Genomic DNA, 12,401 nt, shown 5'->3' on the forward strand with positions numbered 1-12,401 from the left:
ATATGTATATATACATATACACTATATATATATATATATATATATATATATATATATTCATATTCGTATATATATATATATATATATATATATATATATATATATAAAAGTGTGTGTGTGCCTGTGTATGTGTGTATGTCATACTTTGTTTGAAGCGCTACGAAAACTGTTTCATTATCGCAGCTGAAATGGGTTACCTTGCAAACTACCTAAAAATTGAAGAAAGAGCAAGCGTTTGTATAGTAATCAACAAAAGTAAGTAATAATTTGCATTCCATGCTGTCGCCCGCCATGTTTTGTTCCCACACACAGATTAATGCAAAAAATTTTCTTTAATTTTTGGTGTATTTTCCAAAATATAAAATGGTTACTCGAATGAACTTCAACCTGGTCCAAGCCATTCCGTCTCATTTCTAGTAAAAGTTTGCTGAAAAAAGAGTCAACCCTAATTTTCCATGTCATCCTTGTCATTTAGGAAGCTGAAGTCAAACAATTTTTTTTTGTTTTTATTGTAATCTATAAATTATAAGTTGTTCTTAAAAACAAAAGAGTGTTTTGTGGAATTTTTGAAATTTTGCAGATCAATTTAATTTGTCCTGGCACTCTTCAAATTTGATTCTTTTGCATTGCCTGAAATCAAATTTTGTTCTGGAAATTGAAACATAATGAGCATTGTAACGTCAATTTTGTTTTCTTTTTATTAGTTTTTTTACATGCTAGTTGAGAACAATTCACAACTTAAAATAAAAATTACCTTTATGGTCAAAACTTCAAATTGGATGGCAGTTTGGATACCAATTTAGCACAAATTTCTAAAACAATTCCAAAATACATCACCAGGGCCAAGGTTTTCCCCAAAAATAACGGGAAAAGAGTGCCAAAAGTATAAAAAAGTCCCCTATTTCTCCGCTTAAATAAGTGTGTAAAAGTAAAAAAAGTTGAGACGTAGCATAATGCTGAAAAAAAGAGTGCATTTTTTGTCATTCCACCCTAAATTACACTTTATGCAAAGAGTGTGAAAAGAGTGGAGAAAAGTGTGTAAAAACAGTTTAAATTTTCAAAATTACACTATTAATTTCTTTTCCCCCGATAAATAGGACTGGAATACGCATTACAATTCCCACCAATTAGGGGTGGATTAAAGGTGAAACCTCGGCTCGGGAATATATCGTATTATTGATGGATAATCAGCAAAATAAAAAGACTTAAGGTGAACAATTTTGAAGTGTCTTGAATTTTTCTGCCATATTTTCTATGATAGCGGGATCTGACTGATTGCCCGCTATTTGGGCTAACTTTAGCTTCTCTAGTTTGTGACAGAGTTCACACGCAGCTTTCACTCCTGTGCGCCCATACCTGTAGAACTTTCTCCACTCATGGTACTTTTTCATCTTCTTTTCATCTTTCAGGAGACTTTCTAAGTATTCTGCTAATTGAGACGTATTCGCGAATTCGTTCACGTGGATGTAAGACCCAGGCAGCAGCTCCCTATACGTGTCCCACCACCCATTAACAATAGGTATCGCCCCAACTTCAATTGCATTCATGAATTTTTCAGTGACGTAATCGGAACAGTTCGTATTCTCAAACGCAAAATAGAATTTACAATCCTTGATATAATTTTGAGCTGTGTCGTAATAACTAACACCCGCCCCTTTATTTTCTCCGTGATCTACAATATTTTTATAACTTGTATTCACACAGCCTAGTTCGACAGCTTTACCCCATATATGGACCTTGCTGGTTAAATAACTATTTAACGAATTTGCTATTTCGAATCTCTTTCTAGAGAACAGGTGATCACAATGTGAAACTATCCAACAAAAATCTTTTGATTTGTTTTTGAAAAGGAACGTTTCTGGCTGTTTTGAATGGAAATCGTCCCCTTTTTTCTTGTAAATGTGAACGAACTTTTTATGAATTGTGGCGTCTCTTGATTGAAAAATTGTCCAGTTAAACATTTGGTTAAGAATCGGCTCATTTTCGAAGGTCCGAGTTGCACGAACGTCTTTTGAAGCTTCTTCAGAATATGCGACCCAAATTTGATCCTTTGTCCTTGTTTTGAACGTTATTTTTCTGCCGATTTTTTCAAGATCCGCTCTAATATGTTGCAGATGAAACTGTTTCCTGAATAAATATTTACTAATTTTACTAATTGCGCTTCAAGATTTCTTGCACTCTCTTTTGTACCGAAACATTTGATCATAACCAGAATTAATATGAAAAATTTAATTGTTTTCGGTGTGACAATATCGTTCAATATTGTTCGTTTGATGTTTGTCACCCCAGATTTTGATTTACAGATTGATTTTCAACAACTGTCTTATCCAAATTGTGTGAAGTCAATTATTTTGTTAATCGAAATTTGTTCTCCCGTACCTAAGTTCAGTGACAATCAGTACTGATTCAGAACAACTTCAGAGAAATTTCAAGTTTTAGTACTGATTCAGAAGGATTTCAGAACCAACTGTGAATTGATTTCTGAATTTCTCTGAATCAGAGCAAAATTCAGAGAAAATATTCTGTATTCCTCTGAATCAGAAGGTAAATCAGAATGACTCACTGAATTTGCTCTGAATCAGACAAATTCAGAGCAAAATGTGACCTGAAATAGACTCTGAATCAGTACTGAATTCGGCTGGGAGTTGGGTACGGGCTGTTTTAGTAATTCAGACAGAAGGACGCCTCGTGACCGCGATTGCGCCTGTGCTGTCTTTTAGAATATATTATAATGAGAAAAAAAGAAAAATATAGATTTGCAAAATGAACAAGCTGTTGTTATTAATGTAATTAACTGGAAGTGAATTAAAATGTATATAAAACGTGAAACGTGAATCAGAAATCTCGATCTTCTTCAAGGTATGCCAGAAACATTGGCGATTTGATCTCCAATTGAAGCATTGTACACAAACAGACAACAAGAATTAAAATCTATTCCGTATTGTTTTGAAGTTCCGGCCAAAAATGTGGTTTATATTTATCCTTATTGAAGAAAAGATGATGTACAACAAACAACTAACGGAGCCTCTAAAAACTAATTTTTGCTAACAGAAAGAAGTTCTAATTAATTTTATTTATATTTAATAAGGCTCATATTATTTCGAAAAATTTATCGTTCACACAGAATTTGGAAACCGCAATCACTGTCCAAACAATGTAACAAAACGTAACCTATGCACCACAATGAACTCTGTTCAGTTTTGTTCGGTTAGATGTTTTTTGGGACATGCATTTTTTTACAAGGTAATAAGAACAATTTGTGAGGTAAAAACTTTTTGCTACCAATGCATGAAAGTCCCTCAAGGCGACGTATAAAGATTGGTATCAATTTAAAATTCTTTTTTGTTTTTATTGGCATAAAGGCTTCGTTTTAGAGCAGGTAATTAGACCTTGCCTCATGCTCTCAGGGGAGAAATGGGGCAAAAAATTGTTTGTCATATAGTAGCTTACCGTAAGTTGAAAAGAACTTATAGATTTTTTTCAACAATTCACAACGCAGCAATTCACAACATTTACATCAAAATTATTTACAACGATATTTTTGCAAAATATATCTTATTTGTCATTGTCATGCCCCATTTGTATATCATTGTGTTTGATCCCCTTTAAAACCAGTCCAATTTTTTTGATCACCAAAGATTAGTTAAAACATTTGAAAGATCTTCTACATATTTGCATTGAGCTTTACGAAATACTCAAAAGTCATTGCAATATTGTTTTCAATGACTATGCTAAATGTCGTAATAGCGATATATGACATTTGCGCTTACGGGATAATTGTTCTTTTGCAAAATTTTATTATTATTTCTGTACTCCTAAATTGTTTTTTAAAAAGTGCTATAAAGTTACCCGATTAATTTTTGTTTAGAAAAACAGAGGATGAAAGGTCAATTTGTCGTGCGGTTAGAATTTGGTTTAACGAGTAACACCGGTAAGGTAACTTTTGCTATCAGAGAAGCTAACGCAAGAGGATGACTATTATATAATGTATTTTAAACACGTTGTAAATTTGAGTTAATATGTATCAACCGAAAAATAATTGACGTAGCGTAGTTCAAATAGTTTTGAGAAAAATGAAGTTCAGCTAATCATTTAGTCTTAGTTTTAAGTTTACCCGTACCTAACTCTCAGCCGAATTCAGTACTGGAGTCTAATTCAGGTCACATTTTGCACTGAATTTGTCTGATTCAGAGCTAAATCAGTGATTTCTTCAGAATTATCATCTGATTCAGAAGAATACAGAATACTTTCTCTGAATTTTGCTCTGATTCAGAGGAATTCAGAAATCAATTCACAGTTGGTTCTGAAATCTTTCTGAATCAGTACTAAAACTTAAATTTTCTCTGAAAATGTTCTGAATCAGTACTGATTGTCACTGAACTGTAGGTACGGGTAATCTTTGATGTCTAAGGATTTTCTAATAATATTTATGTAAATTGTTAACTTCTATCACTTTTTGAATTTCAATCGTCGAATAAAACTTTTAGCACAATACTTTTAGGTTCATAGTTTTTATCCATCAGGGGTGTCCAAATAATTTTTGTGGCCGATTGACCGTTTATTGCCGAGACGTTAGTTCTGTAGCATACATGACATAAAATTATACATCATACATTCGCCACCCACACAGAGTTAGGCAACCAATCATTGAGCAAGTTCAAAACTAATTTTTAATGTGCATTAATTCTCAATTTTTGTGGTCGATAATGAAAGGTTTGTAAATAATTGCAAACTACTTCTTAAGGTTATAATTGAATTACTTTGCAATCTTTTGTTAGTTTAAACAATACAATTACATATTGATTTTTTTGGGAATTTTTTCTGATTGCTATTTTGACATTGGGTACTTTGTCCAGACACTTTTTCTTACAATTTTCTGAGATGCCTAATTCAGTTTTCAAATATGTAAAGTAGCCCTTGTAAGAGATATATGTGGTGAAAATTACCACACAGTGCCAACTTCTAAAGATAAACAACTTAAAAAAGTCAATTTTTTGCAATTCCTTAAAAAGTTAATTCAACTATATACAATTTTGCAATAAACAATTTCAAATTTGTCACTGTTCAAACTAAGGTAAAAAAGCCAATTCTGCACTTTGATATACCCTATTATTATGATGGGAAACAATTTCCTTAAGTGACGCACAGCTTCGTTGCCAACAACCACCGCATCCATGGAGTAGAACAACCTGCTGGTTATTCTATGGTTAAATTTCTGTTTGAAGATACAATCGAACTGAAGATTGCATTCGTTTATCAAGTTGCCTTCAAACATCAAATCTCTCAGTCCGTCTTTGAACATTCTGCTAAATGTATACACCAATACATTGATATTAACGTGACCGTTTTCTAATTTTGGTTGATGCAGTTTGTCTGTACCAAAAAGAGACAGGAAGCTCGATGACGTAACAGATTCGTATATTGTTTCTGTTTCTAAAAACAAAGTTCAAACTACTTGACTGCAACCAGAAGTTCAGGTCCCAGACGGAATAAAGTATGTCCAGACCGACGATGAAGGAACGAAGGTTCAAAATTACAAAGTATTTAAATATTTAAAAAACGCAAGAAAGTCTAAACATTAACACATGAAAGTCTGAGAATGGACGCGCTATTTTTTTGTTTTAAAATTTTCGGACACAAGCGCTCTGCTTTTTACAGTCTTGGTAAAACAGTAAACACTAGCAGATGAGTTACAGCTCTCTTACTTAAGAGTACCCCGTCAGATTGCAAACTTCAAGGCAGAAAACCAAAGTTTTGTAGTTGAAACAATTAAATTCAATTTTTACAGGTCTTAGCACATCAGATTTAACCAAAAATTCCCGTTTTTTCATATATTTTTGGAGAGTTTTGTTAAAACCCGTTAAAACAAATACGAAATCAGTAAACTTTACTATTTTCAGGCAAATAATTATAGTTATTTCAGTATGTATAATACTGAACGCACAAAATTCTCAACATAAACGCATGAAAGTCTGAAAAGCGCACAAAAATGGGTGTATGCTTTAAAATCTCATAAAAGCACGAAAGACTTGACTTGAAGCCACGAAAGTCTGAACGTGAAAGCTGAAATCTGTTGAACGCACCAAATTTTGGTGAACGCACGAAGTTCTGAATACGAATGCACGAAGCCGTACGCAAAAACTCTTCCAAAAGATTGATGAAAGAGTGCGGGCGTGATACGGGTCGAGAACATCGGCAAGAATATGCAAGATAAGCAGTGATTAGCAGCTGCCTATCGATTATCTTTTAAACTTTTTGCATTTCGAAGAGTTGATCTTACATAATGTAAGCCTTCGCAAGCCATTTTTAATCAAATTTCGACCATACATAATTCTGACGTTTCCAGGCGTCTATCATTTAAACCTGAGGTAAATGTAGCGATTCTAAGTGGTAATCTTAAATAGTTTGAAATCATAGACATATGTCAATGAGGTTTGAACCAATGATCTCCGCCATGATTGTGACCTGTTCTAAATTTATGATGTTCCTGATCTGTATTTGGTATGAATTGGACTTGAACACCAAGTATCTTGAACACCTACCTACCAGTCACTGATTGCGTTGAATCCCTTGGAGAACGTTTAGTTTTGGATAAAAATGAGAAGATAAAAGTTTCTAGGTGCGAAGAGTTTTACTCCAAGTTTGTTCACCCAACAATTGTTACACCTCCCAATCCCCCCGTTCGTAGTCGCATTTTCGAGATAAGCAAACCGATGATCAATGCTAACTTCAATGCTTGATTATGCAAAATCAACATTAAGAAGCAAATAATTTTTTCCGACCCACTTTAGTGGGGGGATGGGAAGCTACATACTCAATTGTTTTTTTGTTCAATCGATTTTGGCCAATAAATATGAAGAGAGTTGAGACAGGTAGCATTAGAAAGCCCGTGAATTAAACTTTTTTGATTTTCGTATATTAAAGGAAGTATTCGATGTTTGAAATTTTGTGAATAATTCCTTCTTGTAGTCGTATGGAATTTGTGAATAATAACAGGTCTCAATGGATTGTTATGGAGGAACAGATGAGCCAGTTTACTGATTTTAGTTGCTAACTGATGGCTTTCATAGTCTTAAATATAGTTTCTTCAGGAAATATAAAAGAATGTTCTGTTTGTCATCTTGTTTCTTTTGTTGTCTATTTGTTGCATTGTCTAATTAATTACAAGTCACATATCACGTTTCTGGCATAGAAAAAAAGGCGAAATTGAATATATCAGAATTTTAGGAGAATTCAATATGGTGTTAACGGCTTCGACGCTGCTTTTTCGAAAAGAATTTTTTTTGGTTTCGTTTCTTCTTTTTCTGTATTTGACGTTTTGTTTAGTAAACGCACGACTTATTCTGATCAAAAAAGGTCTCAGTGGCCTCGTTAAGATGAATGAACAATCTTATTTTTTTATTGAAATTTATAGTTAATGATTTTCATCACCTTTATTTTAATTGTTGCCGAAAAAAAACGTTGTTTTTAACATTGCTTTTTCTTCTCTACCTGTTACCTAGTCTCATTACTGAATGGTTTTACATATCACTTTATTGGCGTTAAGAAAACGCGGAACCAAACACTTCTTATTCATAGGGAGAATGTTATAATTTAAACTACTTTTTTGTAGTTTTTTTTGGTCGTATGAAAAAAATCTGAAAATGACACGGCATAAAGTCTTATGTTTTAGAGTTACAAATTATTTCATTACATCGTTTTTCATGACTTCATTTCATATTTAAAGAGTTTCATTACTTTGGAACAAATGTTTAAAAAAATGAGCCTAATTTTCAATTTAGCCATTTTTTTTTGCTTTTTGTCTTGTTGTTACTAATTTTCATAAAAAACTGGTTCCCTTTTTTTCGAGTGATGAACACTTGTTTAGTTTAGGTTTATTTTCACACTCTTTAGACTTGGCTACAAAATTTTTCTACAAAGAGAAATCGAGTTTTGGATACTATTAATGTTTGTTGTTCGATTTTGTTTTTTGTTATGTCTCGTATTCTCACTAATGGCAAAAATCCTCGGCCCTCTGAAGCAAATTTTTTTTATTCCACTCAACAATTTGTGTCGTTTTTCATTCACATATCTGTTTCTTCGAAAAATACTTGTATTTTTGAAAATTTTCGATCACTTCCTCATATGGTTGTCAAATAAGCTGAAAATGCGGATGAGCGGGGTCGGAACATTATATGCGTACGCACATTACCGAGCCATTAGCGTTGAAGTACGCCAAGTACAATCAAACTTCAAAGGAATAAAAAATTGTGTATTATCCTTGTTGATTCAAATTTACAAAATTTACAAAAATTGGTTTCACTTCACCAAGGCCAGCTGCCAACTTCTTTCAAACACAAATTTTTCATATTGGGGCCTTGATGCAAAACTCATGTGATGCTTCCCTATGTTTTACATTAACTTTCACAATAACTTTAGTTTTCAGCTAAAAAACGAACCAAAGAGTTTTAACCAGAAATTTTTGTGCGAGTCAAAGCAAAGCATTGTCAATTAATTAACTTAATCAGTCAATTAAAACCAATGTGTTTTAAATTATAATAATACATATTTGTACGCTTGTTGAGAAAATATCGAAATGAACTTAATTATTATTTTTTTAAAGTGGGATTGTGGTTTTAAGAGTACAAAATATCAGTCTACTTACGGTTTAGTCTCTGAAGTAGAATGATGCAACTGTAGAGAGCAATTGATAGGGAAATAATCTTCAACAAATTGTATCGCATATTGCAACGATGCAGGAGTACTCGTAAACTTCGCAACTTTCCTAACATGTTAGGTCAGAAATAAATGAAAAGGTGTGGCACTTTAATAAGCGGCTTTTCATTGATGCCATGATTCAGATGTAAACTCGGAACCTATTTTTGGAGCAGTTATTTGCTTGAAAATTTGTTGAAGAAGTTCTGAACAATGAGGGTTTCTACTTGAAAAGACGTGCACAAGCGTAAATTTTCGGGGAAAAAAAGACGCTGAGAAAGCAAATAAAGTTCAATTTCTTGGTATCTGTTTACCAGTAACATCATTATTGTCTGTTTCACTTACTGTAAAATCTTCCTATTTAAATTTTGAAGCCCTTTTATCCTGATAGTTCTTTATGGACAAAGTCGATTTCATCATACTGTGAAAGGATTCTTGTGCGAGCCATGTAATATGAAGTTTAGATTAAACGGTTTTTATCACTAAAACTCACTAAAAACAAAAAAAATCGGTTTTTTATGGTGCCCTAGGATCGAAAACTATGAGTTCTGATTTGATGCTGTTGCAAATTTAGCGTTTTGTAAATCCTTTATGTTTATTAACTGTACGTCTGGATAGCGTATTTGTTGTTCCCTATGGGAATTAGAAAATGCTTTGATGTTTTTAACGCCTATTGTTTTAAGATTACTAAAATGATGGAATATACTGAAATTAATTTGCCGCAGAGTTTTTTGTGGAGTGCAATTCAAAGTGTAAAACACAGACAAAAAAATCCATTTAGGGCGCCACCTTTTCATAATCGATATTTGTGTGTACGCTTCACACATACATTATGTTAAGATAGGAAAAATGAAAGGTGGTTGCAAAACTGAGGAATTATACTTGCGAAATTTGGTTCCAGTAGACGCTACCCTAGGCGAGACAGGATGTTTTTCTTGCAAGATCTTGTAAGATTCTTGCAAAAATAATATTGCAAAATCTAGCGAGAGGATGTTAATCATGCAAGATCCTGCAAGAAGATGTTAGCCTTGCAAGGCCTTGGAAGAAGCTTTCAAGACTAACATCATCTTGCAAAATCTTGACATTCAAGAACAACATCGAGGAACCTGCCTTATTGAATCTTTCAATGATGTTGCTAGGAAGACGCCTTAAAACAACCATTCTCTCAAAAATTTCTAACCCGCGTTTTCATCAAAAACTCTGGAGTGTAGCTGAAGTAGTATCAGTGGCACAATTATTAGTAGTTAGACAGACTGTTTCATTTGTGCATTACTAGGGATAGCGCATTTAAAAGACTGGTTTCCAGAAAACGACTTCATAATTCCAATTTGGTGTCTTCTATTTTGTACAAAATTTTTCTCTCTTATAGAAAGATTTTTCACTGACTCCAATTACACTGAAATGGGAAAATTCTTGTAAGATTAACATTTTGAATCGACTAGGGCAGAAAAGTAGAAAAATAAAGTCAGACTTTTTATTGTTTTTAATACAGTTGACCACCATAAACGTTTATTGGCAACCATATCAACCTATATATGGAGTTTGTGCTATCTTGGCAACCATATAGCAATAATAACAACATCAAAATTGATAATAACCAAATCAAAATTCATCGAAAAAAAAGCATCATTGCACTTTTGAATGGCGAAAATACTCATCAAGGCACTTAAAAAAAAGAAAATTCACGGTACCATGAGAACATATCTAAAACCAGAATTATTCATGGTTCCATGAAAGACCATGAAAGTCAAATTTGCATTTGTTTTATTAAAAAACCCATTATAAAAATATCGGATCTTTTCATCATGCGTTTATATTTTGCTCAGTAATAGACAAGCTGTGCATAACTAATTTTTTCTAATTTGAATTTTTCAAGAAAATTCCAAATCTTGTGTCATCATGTATGTTCTTTCTGACAGTATATCATCATTTTTAATATAAGTACCGTTTAGAACGGATAGAAATGCGGAAGCTAATCCGTATTTTGCAGGATATTTAAAAATTAAATGTTTTTTTTGGGTTATTGTCATGTTGACAGATTAAAACAAAATCATTTTTAATTTGTGATCACTTAATAAGAGTGAGTAAAGTGAACATTTTAGAATGTCAGGGGATGTATGTGTTCATTTGAACTCTTAATTAGTGGTCGGCTACCCCGTCTGTTATTTGAAGTAAGTTTTACAAAAAAGCAAGAAAATTGAACTTTTTCCCATTTGTTTTTTTTACATTTTTGCAAATTAACATTTTGGTAAAAAAAAATGCTCTTTTACGCCCCCACCCCCTACTTACGGGTAAAGATAAAAAGCGCCACACCATTCTAATCTCAAACACGCGCTAAAATGTGCATACAACGTGCCACGAAAGTTTAATCAATGGCAGTTAAGCAGAATGACTAAATAGTACAAAATCAAAGTATATAAACTTTCTTAAATCTATTCAGATCTAAAAGCATCTAAACCAACGTGCATATACACGGCGGTGCAGTAATTCAATGATGATGAAAATGTTTTAAAAGTATATAAGACAAATACGTTGTGAATAACATTAAACACTTATCTGACATTTACAATAGTCACAAAACTAGAAAATTTGAACTTACATAACGATTCAAAGACAATCGCCAAATGAACTACGAATTCTAATGCCTATCTATCGAAAAATCAAAAAAAAAATGAATGCCTTATATTTTTCATACAAACTGAGATAAAAATTCAGAACATATGGTTGTTACCGCACGGGATTTTGGGCGCAAAAATCTTCACAAAAATGAAAATCTGAATCTAAACACAATTTAAAAATGTTTTTGTTTCCGGAGAAACGTTAGTTAGTTGTCCTACATTTCTGAAAAATAGTTTTGGTCAAAATTCGATCACGAGAAATGATTTCGTCAAACATCGCCCGCAAATCATGTTTTATGGGGAACATTTCGCATGAATTTGTCACAATTTTCCGCGATACATATAAAGGTAGCATTTGAGCAGAAATAAAAGAATTTCTAAAAATATTCTTAAAAATCACTTGTATTACTAACTAAGGCTTAAGAATAACAAACTGCAGGGCTTACTTTTCTATTCCTTTTTTTACCCTCCAACACTCTATCAATACCCCAAGCTGAGCACCCAGAGCATTGCAGAACAATTTTAAATCCAGAACCTGTATATAGACTATTTTACATTTCTATGGATTCTGTTCATGTAAAAATGAACACTAAACAGTTTCTTTTTGACGGTAAAATTGAAATACTCATTTTATCCTGATTTTGATCTGCTCGTAACTTTTTTCATACATTATCTGCCTAATTAACAGTATTGTATAAAGTTTTCAGCCTAAAACCATTCTCTTTTTAAAGCCGTTTCGGTTCCGATTGTCAGACTAAATTACACTGTTTTTTACCCTGTTTTAGCACTGATTGTGAATCACACCACAGGCATATTCACTGGCATAATTGTAAGTGTACACTTCTACGTCCTTTATCTCTGCAGAGTACTGGCCTCTGACCTATGTAACGTCAGATTTAAAAATCCGTTTAAATAAAAAAAAACGAAAGCAAAAATTCAAAAGACTCAAACAACGAACTATAAATAGCCTTAATCTCTCCGTAACTTTGTTAATAATAATGCAGCTTTGAAAAGATGCAACAATGAACTGTGAATATGTCCAAAACTATAAGACAGGAAAGACCCCGAACAGAAAAATTAAGCGCATTA

General features: G+C 32.9%; 1 protein-coding gene across 3 annotated transcripts; it reads right to left on the reverse strand.

Annotated features, from left to right (window-relative positions):
- Positions 1-1,105: 1,105 nt before the first annotated feature.
- On the reverse strand, positions 1,106-11,126 carry LOC142350360 (alpha-(1,3)-fucosyltransferase C-like). Of its 3 annotated transcripts, none has more exons than XM_075402199.1 (4): positions 11,008-11,126; positions 8,645-8,764; positions 5,147-5,433; positions 1,106-2,100 (listed from the first exon to the last, which is right to left on the reverse strand). In XM_075402199.1, exons 3-4 carry the CDS (start codon positions 5,170-5,172, stop codon positions 1,206-1,208), a joined length of 921 nt encoding a protein of 306 aa, XP_075258314.1. In that variant the 5' UTR covers positions 5,173-5,433; positions 8,645-8,764; positions 11,008-11,126; the 3' UTR covers positions 1,106-1,205. The 3 variants fall into 3 exon arrangements, with proteins under 3 accessions (XP_075258314.1, XP_075258315.1, XP_075258312.1); XM_075402200.1 differs by having other exon boundaries at positions 8,645-8,759; positions 11,008-11,093; XM_075402197.1 differs by having other exon boundaries at positions 8,645-8,803; positions 11,008-11,093.
- Between the last annotated feature and the right edge of the window lie 1,275 nt (positions 11,127-12,401).

The sequence above is a fragment of the Convolutriloba macropyga genome, chromosome 12 (genome assembly GCF_964194025.1).
Source record: "Convolutriloba macropyga chromosome 12, txConMacr16.3, whole genome shotgun sequence".
Classification (NCBI taxonomy): Eukaryota; Metazoa; Xenacoelomorpha; order Acoela; family Convolutidae; genus Convolutriloba; species Convolutriloba macropyga.